The 23,289-nt window shown below is 39.2% G+C and overlaps 1 protein-coding gene across 1 annotated transcript in view; it reads right to left on the bottom strand.

Annotated features, from left to right (window-relative positions):
- Positions 1–971: 971 nt before the first annotated feature.
- LOC126353922 (ubiquitin carboxyl-terminal hydrolase 5) overlaps positions 972–23,289 on the bottom strand; it is a 163,823-nt gene continuing 141,505 nt past the window's right edge. Inside the window, exon 14 of the mRNA XM_050003165.1 lies at positions 972–1,529. Within this exon, the coding sequence (XP_049859122.1) occupies positions 1,357–1,529 (173 nt within the window). The 3' untranslated portion in view covers positions 972–1,356. The remainder of the gene's footprint in view (positions 1,530–23,289) is intronic.

Below are 23,289 nucleotides of genomic sequence, written 5' to 3'. Positions count from 1 at the left end.
TGCCACCCCACCCAGTACACCTGCTGAACTGCTATCATGGCATTGTGCATCCATCCAGCACTGTGTAGGGTCACAGGCATGTTCTTGGGTGTCTGGCTTTTTGATGAAAATTGTTACTTGTACTCCCCAAGTTTGCTGAAGAGGGATTCAATAATAACCCAGTTACAATGAATCTTCTCCGATAACAAGGTAGCAGAACAATTTACCGATGGTTATTACTCACTTCCCTATGTGACATAGTACACTATTGATTTGCTTTGTAAGTTTTGTAGGACGAAACTCATTTAATTAAAATTTATGGGGAGGGGACTTAAATTCTGAACTGCCAGTATCACATGACAACTGATGTCTACTTACTTGCATAAGGAACATGATGGATGTGTAAGAAGCAAGAATGTGATAGTGATTAAAAGGGATTATAGCAGTCCCAGTAAACACAAAACATTGTAGTTATTAAAATCAAAAACAGCATTAATTATTTTCATCATACGAATAGTTAACATGATATTTCTTCTCTTTGCAGGCAATGGGTGCAGGCACTGGTGAACTTGTTAATGGTGCATTCTGGTTCATAGTGCTCATATTCATTTCTTGGTGGGTGGCATCGTTCTGTTTTGTGCCATATGTTATTTGCAGTGTTTTCACACCCTGCATCAATGGGCTTAAAAGTGTCACAGACCTGTTACTAGCAGGTGTAATGTTTCCATATAAATGTTCTGATAATATGGTGCACAGGCGGTCTTACAATTCTATTTGAAATGTGAATAACATTTCAATGTGTTACATATATGTGTTGTTACTTCTAATAAACAGCTCAAAACATTTTATTATTAACATACATAAGTTTTTTGGAAATGTTTCTGAAATATATGATTACTTTACAAATATTGTTTTAATTTCTTTAAAACAACTCTGTAATTAACAAAGAATCAAATAAATGACATGTTTTTTTTTTTAAAAAAAACATAATGTAACTTTTAAAACAGTTTATTATCGTTATTCAGATAACCATATTTGTTAAATTCACAAAAATTTATACTGTGTATTTGTTTACTGCTCTGTACACATCTGAATTCAATAATATAATCTAGTACTAATACTGTGAGCAGTTAAATAATATTTTGAGTGAGCAAATGGATATTGGCTATTCTCATTTGCCAGCAAAGTACAAAAGTTCATAAATAAGTAACAGCACATTCCTCAGTATTAAATACAGACTTACTAGTTGAGTATTTGGCAGTAATAAAATAAAATGCAGGCAACATTTTAAAAAACTTGTCAGCATGCACACTTTTATTAAACATGTGACGATAGGAATGGAGTTTCGCTATTGACTTCAGTATTTCAAGTTTTAAATCACAAACGCTTGTAAAGATACAAGTATCCAAGTTCCTTTGGAGGATTTTCAGAACGAGCCACTTTATTGTCATTGTAAATCACCCACTGCCCATCTCGTAGGATATGACACACGTAGTGACCCACCATTGATGATGTACCCATGTGTGATATAAAGGCTACTAGCTGATATTCTGCAAAAGAATTCACAAATATTAAAATATTGTAATCAACTAATCTACAAATAAAACATTAACAATTAAAATAATATAAAATGGGTAATTGCCCTCACTTCAAAATGAAATGTGAAAGGAGGTCCACAGTTACAAATGGAAGCTGAGTTTTCAGACTGGTTTGTCATCATCCAGTACATATATGAAGTGAAAAAAATTCTTAAAAACATATCTGGTTAAGTAATTCAATAAATCAAAGTCAAGAGAGAAAAATGAAGAATTAGAAGGAAGCCCGCCTTCCTTGTTTGTTGAACAACATATGGCTCTCTCTCATTGAAGAAGGAAGTATAATTTCCCAAAATTCAATTGCAGTTGTCCCTTCACAACTTGGCAATGGAATTAATTTATTTCATTTTATGCAGACAGAGGTTTAAAACTAGTAAACAAGATTTCTCAACAAAAACATTTTAAGCAAATATGCGAATGTGCTATTCCAACAATGCTGGAGATTGAAATAATTCTTTTTTCACTCTGTAAAGTTACATTAAGGAAATTATCAGTGATCTATGTAATGAGTGCAGATAATAAGTGCTCCCATAATAATGTTTGGAGACAACTCATAAATAAAGCTAAGCATTTCATAGACATTTAGTGTAAGATATGAAAGAGAAGTTTTGATCTATTTGTAGTGAAAAATAAGTGTGCGCATTTCAACACCAGCCAGTAATAGTGGAACACCTCTAACAAAAATGCTTTCTAGTCTCTAACACCGTAACCACACACTCCTGCCCACATCAAGTGTAAACTGTTATGACAGCGTCATATGTGTAGATGAACTGAAATAGTAAGTACATGTACGTCAATCAGTAGTGGCTTCTTTATCAATCAGTTAGCAGAAAATGGAAATATATTCCTCCACAAGTTTTGATGTCGATATGTTTCTTTAACAATGAGTAATAATGGCTCTCTAACTACTGAAAATTTGTCCACACAGGAAACAGCCTAAGTCTGTGATGAACAGTCCCTATGTTTGCATCATGCTCAGAAGAAAGCTGCAAATCTGATGAATGCCACAGACTGTTTTGAAAGACAAATGCACCACACTGCCTAAGGCCTAAGAATGATGTGTTTGATTTGAACTTGGCCAGGAAGTTAATCATGACAACATAATGTTTTGAAGCCATACTGCCTGAACAGGCTTCTTGCTATTTTCACAGCATTCTGACCCACTGCAGCAGACAGTAATCTGTGTCAGGAACCTTAACTGCTGAGAATCACAGTGCCTGCCAAAACAAATGAAGTACCCAGAAGGTGGAGGAGGAAACGAAATGAAACTTAATGGGCTGAGAGGTATGTGATGCAACTTAGGTGTTTACAAAATAAAGTCAAATTTAAAATGAACTTGATAGCATGAGCCCACTTGTCAGTATTACGCTGCACCACCACTGCATCCACTCCTGAATTTTTTTAAAACTCGTGTCAGAGAATGTAGGAAGTTTTGTCACCATTACAGAGTTGGTATACGGTGCAGACTGCAAACCGCTAGCTACACCTCAGCACTTAACATCTGATGCTGTTCATGCGCCTTATATATACTACCAGACCTGTTAACAATACTAAAAACAAACAAGCCTAATGCATTCTTAGTGGCTGTCCTAGATGTCATAGAGAACTGCAACTTTAACACTTACGTGCCTACTGATGGTGTGTACAAGTATGAAGTTATACTGACATCCAACCAAGTCTCATAAATGCTTACACTTAGTTTATCATGTGGTGTTTATTGTTTGTTTTCATTTACTTGTGAGGTATCATTATTTCAATGTGTGTACTGAGGGTGGCAATGAATTCCAATGACCTCCCGGCATGTTCCGAGACACAGCAAACCTATTTTTAGAATTAAATTATCAACAATTTAGTCTGAGGTTCTGAGTGAATAAAATTACTGTGCAATAAATAGAACTAACATGAGATAACTGTAAAGCACGAAAGACCTCTAGGTTTTTTTCTGTACTTTATATAACACAATTTTAAACTTTTCCAGTTACAGATTTTTCTATCATTAATTAAAGCTAATGGCAACCTTTTTCCACAATTTTCTTTACTTTCAATTATGTCTTTATAGTAGCCCAAGTTAATTTCCAGCCAGAAATTATTTCTGCTATGGAGGCATTTGAAGAGCGTGTCTTCTTCCGCTTATTTTTCTCCGTCTTTACTACACAAAGCATTCAATAACAAATACTACGTACCTACATCGTACGACTATTATCTGCAGTCAAGATGTTGGTAAGTTTATTGAGCTCTCGCCATAGAATAAAGATATCTATTAGTGAGCATTCAGATGCTCAGAATAGAATATTTGTTCCCATCAAATATCTGAAACGAAGCTGGCTTAAATCTCTGAAGGGAGAAATGGAGGGGCATTCTGCTTGCTTGTGACCAGTGCCACAGATGAGAAGTCACTTGCCTACATTTAGGGTTTTGCTGAGTCTCAATTTGAATAAATTATGCTGTGGCAGCATTTTGAAATTGCTTCCTAGAACACTAAAGTGAAAGCATGCTGGAAAACATTGAATTTGGAGACATGACATGCAGCAAAATAGTGATTTATTGTGTACTGAAATATTTTAAGGGTGAAACTATGCATCGTGTCAGATATTACATCTTTCATCACCATTATGGTAACTAACATATTAATCTCTCTCTCTCTCTCTCTCTCTCCCTCCATATCATAGGTACTCTTTAAAACAAACACAATGGTTTGGAGAACTGTATATCTACAGGTAATAACCAACTGTACCACAAAGTTTACCCGCAGGTGAAAATTGCTCAAAATGTACATGCATTCAAGTGATTGCAACACACTCCCACACTACTCAATTTATGCATAGCCACTCAGTCACATAAATTTGCCTCAATTTTGTACAGTCTTTGCATTGTGCCTCAATAATAATCAGAATCTCTTGCTAATACGGTGACTGAAATTGGTCAGAGAAGGGAGTACCACAAAGGTCAAATTATAGTTTTCATTCATAAATCACCACTACTGCTGTTACTTACAAACACACATGAACAGGAAAATACGTGTAATATTAAAGTTTTGGTCTTAGCTCCAAATGTAAACAATGATGTCCTATTTGTTTCACATTACTACTGTTTGATGCTTATGAAATGTTCAGTGCATTAAGCTCAAACCATTGATATTACTTCTCAACATCTCTCACCAAAGTTAAAGCATTTGGAACTCACTTTCAGAGAGAGAAAATCAAATATGGCATTGCCCATCTGCACATATTTTAAAATTTAGTCAAGAGTAAAGGATCATCCACCCGCCATTACAAGTCTAGACTTTCTTAGTAATTGGTTCACCAAACTTAGCACGAAAAACAAACTTAATTACTTTTTGGGGAATTTTTGCCAAAAATCACAGTGAAATCGACTGAGAAAAGGTATTTTAACCAAATAGGTCACAGTTTTTCTCCCCAAAGACGAAACTGTGTGTGTGTGGTGACAACTATATGAAGCTACGAAGCCTTGTGGGCATGTCCACAGAAAAGACCAATTTTATACTGTTGATATATGTTTATAAAGCAACACCATACTGCTTCGGTTATACAGAGATGCAAACTGGTAGTTATTAGTGAAGTGACTAATGACCACATCATGGACATGGTGCACAAAAAACATGCAACATTCTACATTCGGCTATCACATTTTTCATGTTTACAACATGCGAGGAAGGATCAGAAAGGAATGCACAATAATTTCTTTCTCCCCTGGTACTGCAACTGGAGTGGGGAAATGTCACGAAAATACAATTTGAAGTTTGCACAACAGTGGTTATTTTATTTTCATGTGTAACTCTAGTGAGAGACTCCTCAATTAAAAAACAAACATGGCACACATGTTACCGTCATCAACTTGTGAAGAGCAGCGAAGTGCAGTTCAATATTTGTGGGCCAAAGGGCATAAACCAAGTGAAATTCACAAGGACATGTGAGCCATGTTTGGGGACAACGGTATGGATCGTAACAATGTCTCCAGGTGGTGTGTGTTCTTCCAATAGGGCAGTCTGAACCTTAGTGGCTTATCAGGGTCCAGGTAGTCGGTAACAACTGCAGCCCCCTAGAATGCTGGAGCCATTGAGGCAGTAATTTTGAAGAACTGACGTGTACAACTGCAAACCTTATTGCACCAGTTCAACATTTCCTATTGTGCAGTGTATGATATTGTTCATGAAACAATGAAATTTCGTAAAGTTTGTGCTCGCTGGATGTCTAAGAACCTGACAGTCAATCACAAGGGCTAGCGAATGAAGACAAGCTTGGATCACTTAATGCATTATGCTACAGAAAGGACTGACTTTCTGAAAGTAATCGTCACTGGTGATGAGGTTTAGGCCTACACCAAGCAGACTTCTACAGAGTGGAAACCCACTTGTTCCCCTGTGTGGGTAAAATTCAGAATGATTCAATCTGTTAGGAAAGTGCTTCAGGGATACACATGGCATGTTATTGGTGGACTTTACTGAACATGGGACCACTGTGAATACTGCAGCCTATATTAAATCTTTGATTAAGTTGTGTCGTGTCTTGCGACAAACACCATAACATAAATGAACTGACAGTGTCAAACTTCAGCATGACAATGTTCGCTTCAATGTTGCTGCTCCTGTTCATGAGGAAATTGCCAAATTTGGGCGGAAGGTGCACCAGTATCCTCATCTTGCTCTGTCGCACCTTCATCTGTTTGCACCCATCAAAAAATTCCTGGCTGGGCAACATTTTACGACAGATGCGGAAGTGAAATCAGTAAACCACAGATGGCTATACTCCAACTCAACAGACTTCTACGAAGAGCACATATCGATATTGGCACCAGATGGGAGAAATGTGTTGAGAACACTGGTTACTATGTAGAAAAGTAGGTAAAACATGTAAGTTCAAATGTGAATTTTTGTTTTGTTTTGTTCCTTATTAAAATTATTGAGCATTATTTTCCAACCTTCTCTCTTATCTAGCCACAATATGAGTCATGCAGGAATGATTTCAAGAGCAGCATAGGTACACTGCTAGTAACAAAAATATATACGATCTAATGGCAACAAACAGATCTGATCTCCTTGAGGATGTCCACTTCGAAACTGGTATCAGTGGCCATGACACAGTTGTGGTGACAATGATTACCAAAGTACAAAGGGCAATTAAAACAAGCAGGAAGAAAAATATGTTCAGTAAACTAGACAAAAAATCAGTGGTGTCATACCTCCGTGAGCAACTTTGAACTTTCAGCACAGGGCAGGTGCATGTAGAGGAACTATGGCTCAAATCTAAAAGAATAACTAAGCAAGCACTGGATAGACATGTACCCAGTAGAACAGTTCACAATGTGAGGGAATCTCCATGTTATACAGTCACTGTAAAGAAACAGAGATTACTGCACAATACGTGTAAAACTAAGTGCAGGGCTATAGATATAGAGATGCTCAAATAGAAACGTGTTTGGTTTGTCAAGAGAACAATACATTATGCGTTCAATTACTACTGTAGCAGAATACTGTCAAATGAATTTCACAAAACCCACAGAAATTCTGATAATATGTAAAGGCTATTAGTGGCACTGAAGTTAGTGTCCAGTCCTTTGAAACAAGAGCTGAAACTGAGGGCAGTAAAGCAAAAAGTGAAACACTTGATTCCATTTCCAAATGTTCTTTTACAAAGGCAAACCCAGGAGAATTCCTCCAATTTAATCCTCATACCACTGAAATGATGAATGAAATAAGTATTAGTGTCAGTGGTGTTGAGAAACAGCTGAAATCGTTAAAACCGAACAAAGCATCTGGGCCCAATGGAATCCCTATCAGATTCTATACTGAAGTTACAACAGAGTTAGACCTCTTCTAACTATAATCTATCTTGAATCACTTAAACAAAAAAAACAGTGCCCAGTTCTTGGGAAAAAAGCACAGGTGACACCCGCCTATAAGAAGTGTGGTACAAGTCATCCGTGAAACTGCTGTCCAATATCTCTAACGTCGATTTGTTGTAGAATCTTGGAACAAATTCTGAGCTCAAACATAACAGCTAGAGACTGGATTATATGCATTTGCATGCTGCATATGCATTTGAATATTGGCTCCTTTTTGCCGGTTACTGCATATTTTAACTAAAAAGTAGTGATGCATATTTTTCACTCGATGTTTACAATATTTTAAAAATTTAGATGGGCGGTGTCTAGCTCGAGTTAGATTAGATGTCGAGAGGCTACTGCCTAGCAAAATCACTATAGAAGAGGAACAGGAACAGGCAGACAGTCAATGCTTTTGCTCCTGTGCTCCCACCCACTATCATACTGAACGTGTCAGCAACAATTAAATTAAGCTGAGCAAGCTTTTAGCCGCACGTCACACAGCTGAACGTCTTTATGATGGGTAGAGTGTAACGTCTTGTATGCCGTGCCGCCCGAAAAAGAAACTTCGGTTCGTAGATAGCTGATTATCCTGGAACATTTACATATTATGGAATTGTAGAGAAATGTTTTTTGCAAAAAAAAGTTTCAAGTAGACCAGCACATCAAGACAAGTCTTCATACCGCAGGAATGCAGAAGAAAGGACCATGACGACAACGTCTGACAACAGCGAGTTGCAACGCCAGGGATTTGTCCAAAGGTAACCAAAAAAGTAGGTTTATTATGGACCTATGTGAAGCATTTACTGCAAGCAACATCTGTCTTCACAAACTTACAAACCCTATCCTCAAAGGCTTCCTCTGCAAATATTGCTTAAATCAAAATATGCCAAATGAATCAACATTACGTAAAAATAACATATGGACAATTTACGTAAATGTTCTGGAAGAGATACACACTGAACTCAAGGACAGCATTATCTGGATTTCAGTTGCTGAATCTACAGATGCTTGTGGCCATTACATTGCAAATTTAATTGTTGGTGCTTTAAAACAAGAGCAGTCTTTTTTCTGTTTAGCGGGCTGCAAAGAACATGAAAAAATAAATCATCCTACGATCCCCAGATTTGTGAATGAGGGTATTAGAAAAATATGTCTAGAATCTTCTGCAGATGAAAGGACGTTTTGTTTATTTCAGGTACTGCTCCCTATATGATCAAGGCACAAAAAGCTCTCCGAGTATTTTATCCCAATTTGAGTCACGTGACGTGCTTTGCTCATGGAGTACACTGCCTTGCTGAAGAAGTTTGTTCCACGTTTGTGAATGTAAATAAACTGATTTCATCCACAAAGAAAGTGTTTCTAAAGGCTCCTGCTCACATCAAGACCTACAAAGAAAAACTCCCAATCCAGTGGTAACTCGTTGGGATATGTGGGTCGAAGCTGTGTTCTTTTACAATCCACATTTCGAGGCCATTAGAGGAGTAGTGAATGACTTAGACAGTGCAGAGACTTTGGCAGTTTGGCCGTGCAAGGAAGCTTTTAATGATTTCATTATTAAAAAAGGCATTGCTGTGATTAGCACTCATTTTTCCCATATACCTGCAAGTATTAAAAAGCTTGAAACTCAAGGTTTGGTGCTGAATGAATCTATTCAGTTAAGGAATAAAATTATTCTAGTGAACTCTTCGACACAGGAGGTATTCCCAAGAAAACAAGGAAAAGTCTGAAAACATTTCAAATAACAACCCAGGCTTTGAACCCTTGTGCCAAACTGGGCCGGGTGAACTTTAGCAGAAACAGTAAGTGCCAACATAGCACCCAGATTCAAATACTATCCAGTTACCTCAGCTGATGTAGAACAGTCCTTTTCTGCTTATAAAAATGTTTTGAGTGATTGAAGACACACTCTTACTATCGAACATTTGAAACAGTACTTGGTTGTTTATGTTTACCATAGTAGCAAAATGTAAAATAAATGGTAAATTATGCTTTGATCCAATAGTATTAATTAAAAGTTAATGCTGTTCAACAACTTTCATGATTGTATGCTGATTTGTAAATAAAATACTATGGAGTTTTTGAGTGTGCCCTCTACAAGCGATATATCTCTAAGTTGGTCCTTTACATATCGACTGTTTCATTGTGACTGACTCACATCCCATCCGCTTGTTACCGGCAACAATAGCAAAGAAGGAACAATTCTTGAAACATGGTGTGTGTTCCTGTTTTGCAAATTTTTAGAAAATAATCCCAGAAAGTGTTTTCAGAAAATGATATCAGCATTCTTAATGTACTGATTTTTCGCGTGGTTGGTGCTCTACCTCGTAATGGGTATGAGATATAATGCACAGGTTCAACTCTGAGATGTAACACACACAGTAAATACCACGTTTCTTTATTATTTGAGCTTGCATATTTCAACAATTTTCAGGTATTTTTAAGCATTTTTATGGATATTTTAAAGTTTTTATGATGCATATAATGCGCTCTTTAATAATAAGGTAACTTGAGCAGAATGACCTCCACAATATCAACCAACATGGATGCAGTATTCCTTGATTTATGAAAAGAATTTGACTCACTACCACACCTATCCCCCCCATGAACCATGGACCTTGCCATTGGTGGGGAGGCTTGCGTGCCTCAATGATACAGATAGCCATACCGTAGGTGCAACCACAAAGGGGGGGGTGGGGGGCGGGGTGGTTATCTGCTGAGAGTCCAGACAAACGTGTGGTTCCTGAAGAGGGCAGCAGCCTTTTCAGGGGGGGCAACAGTCTAGATGATTGACTGATCTGGCCTTGTAACACTAACCAAAACGGCCTTGCTGTGCTGGTACTGCGAACAGCTGAAAGCAAAGGGAAACTACAGCCGTAATTTTTCCCGAGGGCATGCAGCTTTACTGTATGGTTAAATGATGATGGCATCCTCTTGGGTAAAATATTCCGGAGGTAAAATAGTCCCCCATTCGGATCTCTGGGCGGGGACTACTCAAAAGGACGTCGTTATCAGGAGAAAGAAAACTGGCGTTCTACGGATCGGAGCGTGAAATGTCAGATCCCTTAATCAAGCAGGTAGGTTAGAAAATTTAAAAAGGGAAATGGATAGGTTAAAGTTAGATATAGTGGGAATTAGTGAAGTTCGGTGGCAGGAGAAACAAGACTTTTGGTCAGGTGAATACAGGGTTATAAATACAAAATAAAATAGGGGTAATGCAGGAGTAGGTTTAATAATGAATAAAAAAATAGGAGTGGGGGTAAGCTATTACAAACAGCATAGTGAACATATTACAGTGGCCAAGATAGACACGAAGCCCATGCCTACTACAGTAGTACAAGTTTATATGCCAACTAGCTCTGCAGATGACGAAGAAATTGAAGAAATGTATGATGAGATAAAAGAAATTATTCAGGTAGTGAAGGGAGACAAACATTTAATATTCATGGGTGACTGGAATTCGAGAGTAGGAAAAGGGAGAGAAGGAAACAGTAGGTGAATATGGATTGGGGCTAAGAAATGAAAGAGGAAGCCGCCTGGTAGAATTTTGCACAGAGCATAACGAAATCATAGCTAATACTTGGTTCAAGAATCATGAAAGAAGGTTGTATACATGGAAGAACCTTGGAGATACTAATAGGTATCAAACAGATTATATAACGGGAAGACAGATTTAGGAACCAGGTTGTAAATTGTAAGACATTTACAGGGGCAGATGTGGACTCTGAATACAATCTATTGGTTATGAACTGTAGATTAAAACAGAAGAAACGGCAAAAAGGTGAGAATTTAAGGAGATGGGACCTGGATAAACTGACAGAACCAGAGGTTGCAGAGAGTTCCAGGGAGAGCGTAAGGGAACAATTGACAGGAATGGGGGATACAGTCGAAGAAGAATGGGTAGCTTTTCGGGATGAAATTGTGAAGGCAGCAGAGGATGGAATAGGTAAAAAGACGAGGGCTAGTAGAAACCCTTGGGTAACAGAAGAAATATTGAATTTAATTGATGAAAGGAGAAAATATAAAAATGCAGTAAATGAATTAGCCAAAAAGGAATACAAATGACTCATAAATGAGATTGACAGGAAGTGCAAAATGGCTAAGCAGGGATAGCTAGAGGACAACTGTAAGGATGTAGAGGCTTACATCACTAGGGGTAAGATAGATACTGCCTACAGGAAAATTAGAGAGACCTTTGGAGAAAGGAGAACCACTTGCGTGAATATTAAGAGCTTTTGATGAAATTCAGTTCTAAGCAAAGGGGAAGCAGAAAGGTGGAAGGAGTATATAGAGGGTCTATACAAGGGCGATGTACTTGAGGACAATATTATGTAATTGGAAGTGGATGTTGATGAAGATGAAATGGGCGATACGATACTGCGTGAAGAGTTTGACAGAGCACTGAAAGACCTGAGTCGAAACAAGGCCCCAGGAGTAGACAACATTCCATTAGAACTACTGACAGCCTTGGGCAAGCCATCCCTGACAAAACTCGACCATCTGGTGAGCAAGATGTATGAGACAGATGAAATACCCTCAGACTTCAAGAAGAATATAGTAATTCCACACTCAAAGAAAGCATGTGTTGACAGATGTGAAAATTACCGAACTATCAGTTTAATAAGTCACAACTGCAAAATACTAATGCGAATTCTTTACAGACGAATGGAAAAACTGGTAGAAGGACTTCGGTGAAGATCAGTTTGGATTCCGTATAAATGTTGGAACACGTGAGGCAATACTGACCCTACGACTTATCTTAGAAGAAAGATTAAGGAAAGGCAAACCTACATTTCTAGCATTTGTAGACTTTGAGAAAGCTTTTGATAATGTTGACTGGAATACTCTCTTTTAAATGCTAAAGGTGGCAGGGGTAAAATACAGGGAGCGAAAGGCTATTTACAATTTGTACAGAAACCAGATGGCAGTTATAGGAGTTGAGGGACACGAAAGTGAAGCAGTGGTTGGGAAGGGAGTGAGACAGGGTTGTAGCCTATCCCCGATGTTATTCAATCTGTATATTGAGCAAGCAATAAAGGAAACAAAAGAAAATTTCGGAGTAGGTATTAAAATCCATGGAGAAGAAATAAAAACTTTGAGGTTCGCCAATGACATTGTAATTCTGTCAGAGACAGCAAAGGACATGGAAGAGCAATTTAACGGAATGGAGTGTCTTGAAAGAAGGGTATAAGATGAGCATCAACAAAAGGAAAACGAGGATAATGGAATGTAGTCGAATTAAGTTGGGCGATGCTGAGGGAATTAGATTAGGTAATGAGACACTTAAAGTAGTAAATGAGTTTTGCTATTTGGGGAGCAAAATAACTGATAATGGTCAAAGTAGACATGATGTAAAATATTGACTGGCAATGGCAAGGAAAGCGTTTCTGAAGAAGAAAAATTTGTTAACATCGAGTATAGATTTAAATGTCAGGAAGTCCTTTCTGAAAGTATTTGTATAGAGTGTAGCCATGTATGGAAGTGAAACGTGGGCGATAAATAGTTTGGACAAGAAGAGAATAGAAGCTTTCGAAATGTGGTGCTACAGAAGAATGCTGAAGAGTAGTTGGGTAGATCGCATAACTAATGAGGAAGTATTTAATAGAATTGGGGAGAAGAGGAGCTTGTGGCATAACTTGACTAGAAGAAGGGATTGGTTGGTAGGACATTCTGAGACATCGAGGGGTCACCAATTTAGTATTGGAGGGCAGCATGGAGGGTAAAAATCGTAGAGGGAGACCAAGAGGAGAATATCCTAAGCAGATTCGGAAGGATGTAGGCTGCAGTAGGTACTGGGAGACGAAGAAGCTTGCACAGGATAGAGTAGCCTGGAGAGCTGCATCAAACCATTCTCAGGACTGAAGACGACGACGACAACAACAACAACAACAACAACAACAACAACAACAACAACAACCACACCTATATCTCCTGTCAAACATATGATTTGGGGTATCCAGCAAAATTTGTGACTGGATTGAAGACCTTCGGGTAGGGAGGGAGCGGCATGTTATCTTGGATGGAGAGCCATCATCAAGTGTAGAAGTAATTCAGCTGTGCCTCAGGCAAATGTGTTGGGACCCTTGCTGTTCACAGTGTGTGTTAATGACCTTGCAGTCAATATTAACAGTAACCTCAGACTTTTTGCAGATGATGCAGTTAGCTATACTAAAGTACTGTCTGAAAGAATCTGCATAAATATTCAGTCAGATCTTGATAATATTTCAAAATGGTAAAGATTGGTGGTGTGCTTTAAACGCTCAGAAATGTAAAATTGTGACATCACAAAACAGAAGAATGTAGTATCGTATGACCATAGTATTGTCATGTAGAAGAAGGTGTAATTAGACAAATGACGAACACTAACTTCACTTAACGAAGGTTTATTCAGCACTTGCACATACAAGAGTGTGGAGCGAACTGCCTCCGTCCAGAACACACTCACTATATATACATTAAAAACAAAGATTCCATGACTTACCAAGCGGGAAAGTGCCGGTAGATAGGCACAATAAAAGAACACACACACACAAAATTTCGAGCTTTTGCAACCGGCAGTTGCTTCGTCAGGAAAGAGGGAAGGAGAGGGAAAGATGAAAGGATGTGGGTTTTAAGGGAGAGGGTAAGGAGTCATTCCAATCCCGGGAGCGGAAAGACTTACCTTAGGGGGAAAAAAAGGATAGGTATACACTCGCGCGCACGCACGCACGCACGCACGCACGCACGCACACGTATCCATCCACACTATATATATACAGCTACAGAACATTCTAGTACAATGATTCTTGACACTTGTGGATAGTTCTAGAATGTACGCAAACCGAATATATAAATTAAAATTGTACAGTCCAGGTGAGTTTTGAACTCGTAACCCTCCATGCAACAGTTTAGTATCATAACCACTACACCATGGTGCTACTCAGCTTCTTCTGCGTCATTGCTCCCTCCTTAAGAGAACATTGTCACAGTGTTACGTCGTCCTAGTCCGGGAACGACTCATCGGTCCTGCATACTCCGACTCCTGATGGCTGATTCTCACCCTGACAGTGATCTTCTTCAAACTTCTTTTGCTGCTACGCTCTTTGTCATCTTTCCGCTTGTTGCCTGTCACTGGAGCTTCAAATTTACCCTGTGTTGCAGGATTATTATAAGGCTTCATTCGAAGGATGTGGACCGTATCTCTGATCTTTTGTTGCTTTGTGTCTGGGTCGAAATCTTTAATTTCATAAGTAACATCAGACAAATGTCTTACAACCTTATAAGGTCCAAAGTAGTGCCTGAGGAGCTTCATCATCATTTTCTCTGCCTCGTCACGAATTATTCAACGTTCTGTTGCTGACACACAGTATGCTCTCTAGCTTATTGGTTGATGGTCTCCAGTGCTAATCCGCTGCTTCACCGTCTATTTGTCTAATTTGCTCTTCACCTGTGGATTGAAGCATTTAGAGAACTCTTGAAGAATGGCAAGTAGCTTCTTCTATTGTTCCTTAGTGAGCCATGGTGATAGTCGAGCTAGAAGATCTTGTCTCTTAGTGGTCGCGCTAATTTCGCCCACAGACTCAGCATGGGAGATTTCTATGACGCTCAGCTGTTCTTCAATTAACGGCTCAGCGTTTGCTACACACATGCATCTTTGAAGGATCTGCGACTCTCGGCGACAATTAACTATTCATAATTCACTAAATCCATTCTTAAATGAGACGACAGATGCTGGGATGACTAAGTTATTCTTCAGTGGTATGGTTCTCTTACATTCCACTACAAGATCCATGGGTTGATGCATGCCATGACACGTATCAGCTACCTTTCTAGTGCTGACTGCAGGAATGATCACTTCATCCAGCACAAACAGTCTCCACACACTCAGATGTGCATCTTCCTGTCCACAGTATCTCATCTTGTCTAGCATAATCTTCGAGTGACCACAATCTATAATTGCCTGAGAAGCTTTAAAAAGTCCCATCTGAGAATGAAGTCATGACTACACTCTTGTAAGATGATGAATTCTAAGGGCTGTGTATGGCCACTGTAGGTTTAACATATCTCCCATTATCCAACTTCAGCAGAGATGTTTTATTGTCGACAAAACGGTTTTCTGCAACTAGTGACCGTACTTCTCAGAAATGGATGAATATGATGCTTCAGAATCCACAAGAACTTGGGCCGGTCAGCCATCCATGAGGATATATACATAGTTTCCTATCATTTTTGTAGTGATCGATGGCAGAGGATTTTTCTCTTCGGCAGCCTCACCTCCAAGGAAAATTGCACCCTTTAGTTTTCCAGGTTGCGACGGCTAGGTGATCGGCTGGAGCATCTAAACGGTGTTGGAAACCTTGATCAGCGTGTTGGGGAGAGTCCTCTCCAGTGGCTAGCTTGTGGCAATTGTGATCTATGTACCCTGGACCCACATCTTCTTGTTCATCTTCGTTGTCCTGGAGTTGGCGTCGGCTAAGATCGGTCTGCTGTCTTCTGGCGCAGGCGTCATCAAATATCCACCACGTTTCTCGACAGTAGCGCACCACATGTCCCGATTGTCCACGTGGAAACATACAGGTTGGTTATCCTGGGTCCTCCAGATATCAGTCTTCCTTGGTGCCCTAACAGGTTCCTCATGCGGCATTGTAGGAACCTAACTCCGCCTGGGTCTCTACTTTTTCACCGTTTTAAAGGGAAATGAAAGACGAGAGATTAGGTTCAATGTCTGTTCCATTTTCCTCCCTTATGACCTCTTGAAGCGTCTCTAGTTTTTTGCTTGCTGTGCAATCCAAGTGCCTTCTGAACTTCCTCTCTCACTATCTGATGAACATTTGTGAAATCAGTTGCTTCCTCCATCACAGACATCGATACGACATTTTAACTGTTCAAACTTCTTGCGTGTAATTCTTTTTTGATGCATTATCTTGATATACTGGCACCATTTTATGACGTTGTCTGCTGTCAAAAGCTTCTTCAGGAGTAGGGCTTGATACACGTCCTCAGCAACACACTTCATGAGATGTGCAACCTTATCTTTCTTCTTCATTCTAGGATCCACTATTTTACACAGCTCCAAGTCGTCTTGAATGTAGAATGCTGTAGTTTCTCCTGGGTGCTGTGCCCTGCACTTTAATGTACCTTCAGCCTTTCACTTCTGTCATTGTGCGTCACCGAAATACTTGCGCAGTTCCGCCTGAAATACTTCCCCGCTTGTGAACTTCTCCTCGTTGTTCTCATGCCATTACTTGGCAGTGCCCTCCGAGTAGAAAAATATGTCAGCCAAACACACAGTGTCATCCCATTTGTTAAATTAGGCTATACGTTCATATACCTTCAGCCACTTGTTTGGATCTTGGCCATCATCACCAGCGAACCCGGAAGGATGTTTCATGTGGTGGCACACAGTAGCTGTCAGCCCCCTGCGTATCACTCACATAGGGATTGGGAGGGAAAAGAGTTGGATAATTACTGCACAGACACAGGCATTCAAACCATCATTCTTCCCATGCTCCATATGTGAATGGAATGTGAATGGAATGTGAAGAAACCCAAATAACTTGTACAGTGGGATGTACCCTCTGCCATGCACATCGTGATGGTTTGCATAGTATAGATGGAGATGCAGAAGGAAGTGAATACCAGTGTACCAATGTTTTCTAGTGAGATACACAGACGACAGTTGTCATTTAAGGATGTTGCATTCAACAAAGCACATGCAATGTGACATATTAATGGCAGTGCTATTTGGTAGGTCAGTTTGAACCAAGAAGGATGTACTTTCTACCACGTTACAACCTGTGCCAATGTCTCTCCACCTTTCATCCACATGTTGAGGGCATGTTACAGAGAGATAGGTCAGTACACAAGTTGAGTTGGACAAGGTCATTGAATGACACATTACTACCTCAGATGACTACCGCCAGAGCACTGCAAGATGGAGAGCCATTGGACACGCTGTGTCGGATTAGACTGTAAAGCTGTTGGCACACGGACCGTGCATCTGAACGTTGAACGTACCGAGTTTCTGATGTCATAGCGTGGAATAGCATGTTCAGGTGTCTTTCCGAATGTGCAGAGCAATATCTGGCATGTCAGATATTCTGAGCGTGCGTCTGAGCGTTGACCAATTAGATGGCACAACGCCACCTATGTCACACGCACGCTGTCTCTCTCCAGTACAGAGTTGGGAAGTGTCATATTGGCATTCATTTCAAGCCTATATGTATATATGCCATTTCTGAGCACCAGCAAATTGAGAATCACTGGAAAACTCATTGTTAAATGTGTGATTCGTTCCAATAAAATAATGAGAAACATCATATTCATGGTAAAAGAATTGTTGTAACTTGCGTATTATGAGAGTAGGCTATTTGAAGGCAGTGACACACTGATGATCCCAAAACGCATTGTTCTTGGTACAACTTGTTATAATTAAATTTCAATTAGTAACATATCTATGACTAAGGTTTTCAGCAAGTGCTAACATACTATGATTAGCAGGAAAGGGTGTGTTGTTGGCTTAGCGTAATGAGAAGAATCACCATTTTGTAGTGAATTGTTTGTCGTGGCAGTGGTTCGCGTTTTGACACCCCCAAAATTTTTTTCCTAACATTCGCGTTTTTATTAGGTTCTGATATTTTATTATTAGTATAATATAAGTATACACTATAATATTTGATATTATGTAAATATAAGTTCACCTTTTTATGAGGGGTGACTTAGTTCGATTGGCTTAATCTACTAGACAGCTTGCGCTACTTCTATAAAGATATTTTGCTACTGGTAGGAACAGTGATCAAGTAAGACTGACCTTGGGGTTTTACTAAAATGTGGGAATGATGAAATAATAAACATTATTTTGTATCCTTATGCGGAGAAGTATCCCACATTTGTACCGCACTGTTTGTAATGGAACTTTTATAAGCCTGTGTCGTTATTGATTGGACATGGTACTTTCCATTTTGTGGACGATGGAGGAAATGTGCATTTGAATAGAGCTAATGTGGGAATTTTACGCAGGCCCAATGAGTAAACAGTGTGATTTATGAACCACAAAAATCCCTCAACTGCTGCTGGAGTGTGTTGTGATTGAGTATACCACCTTAGAGCCCACGTACCATATGCACAAGCTACATCGTTCCTGAGCATTCAGCAGCACGTTGAATTTGGCATGCTCAAAGTTAACGTTCGACAACACAGTCCGTGTGCCACAGGCTTAAGGAACAGGTTACGAGAAAGAACCTTATGACCCAGAAACACTGTTCAAGCATCCCACATGACAAGACATCTTGCAACTCACCTTCAGTTCTGCCATTCCCATATCAACTGACAAAATTGTAACTGATGAAACAGGCTATTCACAGACTAGTTCAGATTTCATCTGATGCAAGGTGATAGCTGTGTTCCTGTGTGGTGATGCTATGGTACCTACTACACATTGTCCATGAAATTGACATTCAGTCCAAGGTTTGTGATAGTGCGGAAGGCATTGGTGTTGACAGCTGCAAGGATCTCATCATCCTTAATCACCTTACTGCCAGGCAGCCATTTGGTGGCTGCCACATATGGTGGTGGCCCTGAATTTCTTCTCATGCACAACAATGCCAGAGCTCACATAGCAGACATCACCAACAATGTCTTGTGAAACCTGGACATCTAAGTAATGGAGTGACTGGCCTAAAACCCATCAAGCCTGTGTGGTGGTCATCCTCTTCCACCACAGATTCTCCACATACTATCAAGAAGGGTATGAATAACACAGGGTGGCCTCCAATGTAGGCAGTGAAACATTTATGGAGGGCACACAAATTACAAGTTGCCGAAATCCTATCAAAAGCATTCAGGATGGCAGGATGAATGACATTTCAGTTCTTTTTATATAAACGAACAAAGATGTAAGAACATTTTGTTGTGTACATAATTTGTGAAAGAAAAGGTGTAATTTGGTAACATACCCAGACCGAAATTATTGATCAATACACCATAGTCATGTTCCATTAAGCATTGTGAGCAGTGTTTTTTGATAATGCTTAATGGCCCATAGTTTTTTTACATACTAGTGTTATTTGGAACTTTTGGGACTTCATAGCATACAACGTCTTGTTATTCAAAACACCCCCACAACCAATTTAAAATTTAATGCTTTACTGCTTGAACTGTGATTTTCACACTACATCACAGACGTACTTCCTATATTTCATCACAAAAATATTGTTATTGAAAAGCACGCAAAAGCCGACCTAACATTGGTACAGTCATTCCACACTGTATGTGACCATTTCGAGGTTTATCAATTCACTCTAGGCAGTTTTTTGTGCAACCGCAGGGGCAACGAATAATGAAAAAACATTTTAATGGTATCCACCCTTATGGCTACAGAAATCATCAAAGTGCACTATGATCATGAAGCACTGAGAATCAACCAAGGTAATTAGTACAGAGCACCATTGTTGAACAATACACAGGGTGTATACCATCCAGGACAACCGGGAATTTTTTCATTCAGGAGAAAACTGGAAAAAACCCAGGAATTTTTCATTATTTCATTTTTCAGTTAAATTTCGGTATTTTTTACTGGTAAGAACCATTACTCTAACAAAGGATATTACTGTATCCCGCTACTGTAGAATAATACTTCAACAATAAAACAAACGAGAGAAAAAAATGAAAATAACTTAAATTGCAAAGGGAATGCACCATATACAACAACGACACACGATGCTCATGCAAGCATCTGCCAACAGCAAAATGTATCAAAGTATTTAGAAAGACTACACAATGCTTCTTAACAACAAATTTCTTCCTATGAGCATGAAGTCACAACTGTTTACATTAGATTTGTTTTAGCAGTTACGGGCAGGCTAATGCACATGCGCAGTTGAGTCTCCCGCTTCTGGCTACAGGAATGTGGTTGTTTGCTGTGCAAGTAGTCGCAGCAAGCAGCTAGATGCTACCGGGAAAAGGGGGTGCCAAATTCATATTCTATCGATTATTCATATTATTTTGAAATGCATCCCTCTTGGTTTTTGAACACATTTTAAGTTGATTTCTGAATGAATCATAAGTTGATTTTTGAACACTTGCATAGTGTACATGATGTCTCTGTCAGGGGAATCCTCGTCGCATCTAGAAAAAAACTTTCCGCAAACAAAGGGGGACGGGGCTATACGAGCTGATCAGAGTAAAGCCGAATGGATGAATGCCAATCGTTGTTATAATTACTAGCGATATGCATAGATTCGGACTGCCAGAGTGGAAATAAATGACTAGCAGGAATAACAGACAAGAAAGAAGTTGTATCCGAGAAAATGAATTGAAATAAGTTTTGACAATGGCAGGAATAGTTACAGAATTAGTGATGACAAGATTGTTTGCTAGAATGAGGGAGGAGAAGAAAGGAGGACATCACACAAATTATGGAAGAATATGATGATTCCAAATTTATATAAACATTTCTTATTACTACTTTTCGATCTCATACTTGAGAAACCGGAGCATGTGAATGAAATGTGAAACTATTTCCTAACAGAAAGCTTTTTGCCTGTAGTAGGCCTCGTAGGCATTCGATATTGGTACTTCATGAATTATATTCTGTCGTGTTATAAAAATGACCATTTGCGTCAAAACAGTTTCATTTATTTGATGTGTGTTACAATTGTTGTAATATTAGAAAGGCCTCTTGTTTTATCTAGCAGACAGTGACAAAGGGGCATAATCAGATCAAGAAACCACACTAGTCTTGAGTACTATTTGTATTAACAGCTTTTAGAGTATTAGACGACGACATTTCAATTTTTCCATGTAGCAAAACATTTGACAAACGTTGATGAGGTAATAGATTGCTTTCTGTGAAACAAAGCATGCCTTGTATAGCTGTAGCGCAAGATTAGAGAGAAAAAAAAATGCTAGGAGCTAAGGATTGAAGATATGGGTACTGTATTGCTGGTCTCTTGTCTTTACTGGTTTTATGTATCCTATATTTAATTTCATGTCACATAAAACAGCAAGTTATTAGCTAATAGGCAAAAAAAAAAAGAGTGCACATTTTCTGAAGAGTTCTTGTTCTCCCAGTTACAAATAATCCCATCCAGTATTAATTGTGAGTATTTTTAAGAGGGGCAGGATGTCAAACCGGCCGACTGGGAGCAGGAGAGGCACGACAGGACATTTAAATTACCACTGTCCTGAATATAGTTTGATGGCATCCATTACAAAATATACATGTTTCAATTACACCGAGCGAAATAAGGTGACGTGATAGAAGAATGCTGTATGAAGAGGCGTGGCACTACACTTTGGAACACTTAAGACCAAACAACATGTTGAAAAACCAATTTTTTTTTTTTCAGTATTGATCCAGTTCGCAAATGTCTGGGGCTCATGCGCAGAGCAGTCTGAGTTATAGCGGGTACTCTCTACGTGACCCTCATTTAAATTTAGTGATTTCGCTGTTTCCCCTTCGCTTAATCTCACATTGAATGGAAACAAAATGGATATCTGTGGGCGAGAGCTATCTAGTGAATTAAAATACATTCATATATTTACGGAAGGCTGAAATATGTTATTAGTTTCAGATTTTATTTTATTTCTACCTTTCTGACAGCAAGCCTTGTAGAACAATGAATTTATTTTTGTCTGTTTGCTGAAGAAATTTGACTTTCATTAACCTTTTCTGCAGAGGCAGTTAATCTATTTGTAACCAAGTGTTTGTCTTGCTTCTTTTATGACATGATGTATGATCTTTTAATGTTCTACACATACTAATATATGGGCTTGGTAGCTGCGCAAGCACGATGTCACCTGGTATCTGCGCTCTCTGGCAACTGCTGAAACGAACCTATTTCTAACAAGTCGCAAGAAAATATTGCGAATGGTGGTTTGAAAAGCGTTACTTTCAAAGTAAATATCCTTTTATGTAAGTTGAACTATGTACGAGAATGTACCATAAATTTCTTAAATTACACAGCATTAGACTCTCATTTAAAAATCAAATCTTTGATGACGAGCCACTTAGAAGAATTTCAAAGCCTGAAGATCAGACATTTATGTCCATTATTAAAAATTTTACTGACACATTTGTTTCTTGTAGCAGCATTATGTATATTCATTGAAACTATTAACTTTCCCAGTTTCTGTGTTCATGCTACGTAACAGAGATGATGTCGTGTGACTAGGGCTCCCGTCAGGTAGATCGTTTGCTGGGTGCAAGTCTTTCGATTTGACGCCACTTCAGCGACTTGCCCGTAGAAACAGTGATGTTGCTGTTGGATGACTACATCACATGTCCTATACTCTGAATATCTGCTGTCATCGGCTGATGAGTCCACAGCTCGTCGTCTTGAGGTAGCATTCTCACTTCCCGCGCACTGTGTCCCGGGTTCTATTCCTGGCGGGGACAGGGATTTTCTCTGCCTCGAGATGACTGGGTGTTGTGTGTCTTTCATCATCATTTCATCCCCATTCACTTTTAAGTCGCCGTAGTGGCGTTAAAGAACTTGTGGAGAAGCGGCCGAACCGCCCTGTGAGGGGTCTCCCAGCCACCAATGCCATACACTCATTATTATCGGCTGCCGAGGTCACGTGACATGAGCAATGACTGGCTTACAAAAGCGCATCACAATCTCGACTTCAATGCTTTGGAAAGTAACATGCAGTGTTTGCTGGAATTCCAATGTACACTTTCACAATACGAAAAGACACAGTATATATGTTGCTGCACACCAAAGATATTTCCAAAAGTGTCTTTTTCCTGAGTTTCGTTTTCTTAAGTGCCGGGAAATTCAACACCCATGTAAACATTCAAAGGATTGGTAAGTTTTGCGGTTCCAAGGGAAAATGTACTGTCACTTAAAATGGAAAAAGTGTGTTTTCACCCGGGAATAGGTGTATTTTTAAC

The sequence above is a fragment of the Schistocerca gregaria genome, chromosome 3 (genome assembly GCF_023897955.1).
Source record: "Schistocerca gregaria isolate iqSchGreg1 chromosome 3, iqSchGreg1.2, whole genome shotgun sequence".
In the NCBI taxonomy this organism is placed as follows: domain Eukaryota; kingdom Metazoa; phylum Arthropoda; class Insecta; order Orthoptera; family Acrididae; genus Schistocerca; species Schistocerca gregaria.
The sequence above is the reverse complement of the archived record's forward strand: the minus strand, read 5'-3'. Positions and strand labels throughout refer to the sequence as shown.